This window comes from Rhopalosiphum maidis, chromosome 4, assembly GCF_003676215.2.
Source record: "Rhopalosiphum maidis isolate BTI-1 chromosome 4, ASM367621v3, whole genome shotgun sequence".
NCBI classification, from domain to species: domain Eukaryota; kingdom Metazoa; phylum Arthropoda; class Insecta; order Hemiptera; family Aphididae; genus Rhopalosiphum; species Rhopalosiphum maidis.
The window spans coordinates 16,752,748-16,758,747 of NC_040880.1; the positions used below are offsets into that span (position 1 = coordinate 16,752,748).

General features: G+C 29.4%; 1 protein-coding gene across 1 annotated transcript; it reads right to left on the bottom strand.

Annotated features, from left to right (window-relative positions):
* Positions 1–988: 988 nt before the first annotated feature.
* Positions 989–3,204, bottom strand: LOC113560943 (uncharacterized protein C3orf38 homolog). Its single transcript, XM_026967078.1, has 3 exons — positions 2,924–3,204; positions 2,205–2,491; positions 989–1,832 (listed from the first exon to the last, which is right to left on the bottom strand). The coding sequence occupies exons 1-3, from the start codon at positions 3,042–3,044 to the stop codon at positions 1,260–1,262; spliced, it is 981 nt and encodes a 326-aa protein (XP_026822879.1). The 5' UTR covers positions 3,045–3,204; the 3' UTR covers positions 989–1,259.
* Positions 3,205–6,000: the final 2,796 nt, after the last annotated feature.

Sequence of the window (6,000 nt, forward strand, 5' to 3'; positions counted from 1 at the left end):
AGACAGAGAAATTTTACCATTTATCAACTTTAATTTAAATCTCTCTTAGATACTGTACCACTGTACACTGAATAAATTATTTAACGAGCGTTTATGGAAGTGTATAAAGAGCAAATAAAAGTTTGTAGAATTTTAGCCTTCATTTATAATTTGAAAAGCTTTAAATAGTTGTAACGGTTATTTATAGTGTTTATACAAATGGGGAGTACCCCTTAAAATTAAAAAAGAAAGATAAGATAAATAGGTTTCAAAATTAATAGGATATGAAAAATTGAAGTTAATATGATCACTATATTTTCCCCGAAGAAATAAATTCATATGCATAGAAATAATTAAATTAATATTAGCATTAATATTTTGATAAATATTTCTGTGCTATCTCCACCACATCATCAGTGAGAAAAATTTCAATGTTTTTTTCTGTACTTGATTTATTCCAGTACATTATGAATTTTTATCTCAATATTTGATATTTTTTAACCGAAATGTTGGTACAAATCAAAGAGTGACTAAACTTTTCAGTAAGAGACCATATTTTGCGTATTTCTACTTGACATGCTGTCATATAGACTGGTTTCAGTGATGTTGTGTGAAGACGCACAGAAGAACCAATTTTTGTTGGATAGAGTATTAGTACATTTCTTAATATCTAAAATATCATTTATCATTACAGCAAACATGATTATAACTTTAAATTCACCTTACATACAATTAATTATTTACATATTAAAAACCTGTGTATATAATTTTAAATGTACAATTTTTCTTCGGTTTAAGCTATTGATAACATGTTGCATAAAATAACAATAACATTATACTATGTATATTGTTAATAATTATTTTATAAAAGGGTACAAATATACTAGCTTAAGAAAATAACAAGAACATGATATAACAAATTTGTGTTCTGCAGAACCAATTTTTCATTGTTAGTGTTAATATTAGAGTGAATTGACTCATTTAAAAACTTAAATTTAAGAATATTATCTATGGGATGTTATATTAGGCTTTTATTGACATTTTAATATAAATGTGTTTTATCTATATAAAATATTACAATTTTAAAATTATCATAACTTGCTATTTTGGGACACAGAGAGAGCGAAAACAAGATGTGCTGACATATTCTTAAAGAATTAATACGAATCATAAACAATGTTACATCTTACATATTTTCATATATTTGGATTATTTAAATTGAAGCAAAGAACAAACATTAGCTTTGTACAAGTCATTTATCCAGTATACAAACAGCGTTATTAAACATTATCAATTTGTAATTGGTTGGTTTGGCAGGGTCCTTGTATGCTTAAAGTAGGTCCAGATGTTATTAAATCCATACTCTTCATCATAAAATTTGTGTTAAGAATTTTCCATGTGTTTTCTGCTTGAGGATCTTCTCTGAGTATGAATTGCTGTTCAAACATTCCAACCATTCTTCCAACACCTTGATGAAGTGTACCACCAATATGCACTTTAACTAAGCCGTGCGATTCTTTTTTCCATTTTACATCACTTAAATGTGGTGAAAAAAATAGTAGGTGTTCTTTCTTGACACCTAACAAACATTGCAATATAGATGTAGAATCTTCACAACTCTCACTGATTTCGTTGCTACCACCAAGAATTTTTAATGACATTGTACAATTATCATAAAAATGACGGGTGTCTAATTGATTTTTTCCTGGAACACCAAGATCATTTAACAAATCATAAAAATGTTTAGCAAACATTTCAATGAATTCTTCTAGTAACTCGTTATCACGTTCTTTTCGAGATTTTGTATTGGGTTCTAGTGCCATATTACTTGGTGTTGGCATTGACATAGGCATCTAAAAAAATATGTACATAAATATTATAATATTTTAAGATCAGCGTTTTAATCTATTGTAGGATATTTGAAATTGTAAAAAAATAACGTTCATTATCATAGTTAATATTGTAATCAATGTGTGGATTCTCTTAAACGCTTAAAATATTATTTTTGTATATATAATTTAGGTGCTCGATAATAATAATAATAATATTATAAGATTAGTGTTAATTATGTGAAATTGTTTTAAATTCAATTTAAGATTTTAAGATTCCATGATTTTCAGATTATAATAGATTATTTAGTAATTATGTGATTATAAACTCGAATTATACATAAAAAGAATATTAAAAAAATATATATAATTAATATAATTGACAACAATACATACCTGTTGAACAGCTGCTTGATATGGTTGAGTATGCATCATATTATTGTTCTGAGAGATTGCGAGCATATTATTAGGGGCAGACATTTGGATGGATTGTGCTGGCGGTCTGATATAATCTGGTTGATTTTCAAGTAATGACTTAAACGCCAAACATAAATCTGCTTTTGTCATATCAGTAGTAGGTATTAAACCTTTTGAAATTAAAAACTTCAACAACATAGTTATCTGTACTTTTTTACTGGACAATACTCGTACGTAAGGTTGAGACAATAGTAACAATTCAGCATCTAAAACACATTATAAAATATAATGATAAAGTTCATCACATGTGGGAAATAAATAGGTGTAGTGTAAATTTATAGATATCCACATTCAGGGCCGGCTTTAGATACAATTTTCATTGGTGCATAGGGCACCAAAATCAGAAGGGCAAGTGATAGGCGTCAAAATTAGAATTTGATTAGAGAGAGGGGCACCAACATAATTCTTGCAGAGCTGAAAGAGTTAAAGCCGGCCCTGTTCACATCCCAGCGACTATTAACACCAAACATCATTGATTTCAGTAGTAGATTTCTGTAATGTAGCACTGTATTTAGTGAACACCAAACATTAGTTTTACATATTTATAATAAAAATGTTATCATGGGTATTTAATGTTTTTACAATGGTCAATATTCTAATTACAACATAAAATATAATTTTAAATGGTATTGCCTTACCTTCTCGGGTATTTGTAGTAACTCCACCACCATGGTAGACAGATCGGACAATTTTGCATAATTCAGTTGTTTCAATTCCGTCCAGAAATTGTTTCAATAACCGTTTCTCACAATCAGCCATTGAAGTAACAAGTGCAAAATAGCAAATATGTGGTTATCACACGTCCGACGTGAAATTAATTAATAATCTACAGTATAAACTATTATTTTTCAATTATTAAATTAACCCGGACACGGCGGACACACCACACGGTCGAACGATATCAGCTCACATAGTAACATAATCATAATCAAGACAGGTGATATCTCAAACCGTTGTGATATCCCAGTTATCGCGGAGTGATAAGAATAAAAAACTTTTCAAAATTCAATACTGCCAACTTAGAAAAAGTAAAAATTCCACTAATTTTCCGCAACTGTGACGCCAACACAGAAACAAAAAATGTCCCGGAAATATTACATCCGAATAAAATTAAAATATTATTGACAATATGAAATAATTAAAAATAATTATTAATTAATATTAGTGAGTTAGGTATCTAGTCTGTAAGCCTTTAAATAATACGAATATTAAAATTTGTCAAGTATTGACGAACCACGAATTTTTAGACACCTAGTCCATTACAAAGCGGGTTTCCTCAAAACGGGAAATATTTAGGGCCAAACAGGTTACCCATATATGTATTGATATTATAAAGTTAATCTTCGTAACGACCTATTCTATAAATTAAACATTAAAAAAGTAAAAAATAGGTAACCGCTCTGGTGGTCCTGCTGTGCGGATGTTCTATTTTTCTGCCAAAATCGATTTTGCCATTTTGGTAATCCAGGGATTACTAGCCTATATCCCAAACTTTATTTAATGATTTGTTTGTATGACATACATACAGGGATATAGCTGTTAAGTCATTTATTTTACTATTATAATATTACAGGGACGGTAAGTTGGTATATTTTTTTTCGAAAATATGGGATTTATTATTATTATTATTATTATTTTTTATTAGTATTTAACTATTATTACAATAATATGTATTTTTACCATATCAAATAACTCAACACTTATTAAACATCTGTAAATATCTCAAGACATGCAGTAAAAACAGATTATAGTATAATAGATAATAGGTATCTAAAAAAAATCAAAAAATCAATTTTTAATAATAAAAAAGTTTGCAATTTTTATGTGATTTTAACGATTTCAACTTCAAATGCATATAAAATAAAAAATTGTGCCAATGTATATTTAATACATAATTTATACTGCAGATATATAAGAAAATCTTTTATGTAATTTAAAATTAATTAAAAATGTTGAAAATTGTATCGTATCATTATGTAATGAAAATGTCAAGTGCCTACTGTTATTTTTTTAAATACAACAAAATATCAAAAATTGTTTGAGAAGAAATAATTATTTTACGGGTGATTATCGAATGTCGTAAAAATTTGAATTTGAATTACTCATAAAAATGTATTTATATATAAATTACTGAATACTATAAAATAGCATTTAGTTTGATTAAATTATAAAAATTTTATTTGGGGAACATTTCTTTATAAACCACGTGGTAATTATTTTGCAGTTATTCTGTTATCAAGCCATTGAGCGTTTTTTTATGACGTGGACAACAATATCATTGTATCAACGATAATTTTTTGACTCGCAAGTTCATGACCGAATTACTGAAATCTCATTTCACGTCACGACTACGTATATGAGGCACTATAATTTTTTTCGTACCTACACAGGTTACACAATACAATTTAAATTATTCATAAAACACACTTACATCGTACACGAGATCAGGTTGACATGCATCTTATGGTCGTGTCTAATGTATAAAAACAATACGATCATAAATGGATTAAATCTCAGTACTGTGGTGATAATATATTTAATATTAATTACTTCCGTTGCGATAATGTAGTAACCGACGTCTAGACCGACGATAATGTGATGTTTCATACCGAGTTTATTAATTGACAAACATGCCGGAAAGACTAATATTGGAGTTATCACACTGTACCGTACTGTCAATAAGGAAACATATTATCTCCTTGTCAAATTAAGAAAAGCCAGCAATATCGGTTAGCGTATATATGGCGCTCCAGATAAACCGAGAAAATACCTGAAATAGAGGTAAATAAATCGTACTTTATGGTGTGCGGAGTATTTATTGTACTTGTTAGAATATATCTTGAACTTAGTGTGTGTGTGTTTTTTTTTCTTCTTATTCTCGCTAATCGAATGCTACGTACACGCGAGCGGTATACTCGCGATATAATAATAATGTAACACCGCGTTATTGTGTACTACGAATAAGTCATCGTGTCTATTGGTCTGTTCAAGACGTACTCACCGTATATATATATATATTTAATAATACTGTGTTATGTCGAATTCGGGGCGGCAGGTAGGACATAGAGTTTTGAAAATATATTTTACGCGCGCGCCGCTTTGAAACGCGTCTCGTACATTGTAATATAATTGGATCGTAAAATTTTATCGATATAGTACTCTCGAGTACAATAATACCTATATAGTCGGGCGTAAACGTTATTTTATAGTATTTGATATTTTATTTTTTTATTTTTGGTATCACTACGTGTTTCGGGTCCCACGCGATGCTTTTATACTCGAATTAAAATCGATGCGGACATCATGCCGCGATGACGAGAAATAATATCATCTTCGACATCGAATCATCCCACTTATTAATAGTGTAGTCCGACGGAATTGAAACTGTCACGTCGGAGCTGGATAAAATCAGTTCATTATTCTTGAAAAAAATTAAAACTACACACAATGCGGAAATAAATATTGATTAATATTATTCGTAAATTCTATAATATAATGGTGGTGGCTTAAAGGGGCGCGATTTCAATGAAAAAACTGGGGGTGCTGAATCTCTTCTATCTTTTTTTATAATGTTATCTTGAGGTTATGGATATCTATTACTAGTGTTACTATTAAAATCTAAATTAACACGAAACAATTTGCTGGTGCTAATTTCAAAATTAGGGGTGCTAAGCACACCCGAGCCCCCCTCCCAAATTGCGTCTATGGGTGGTTA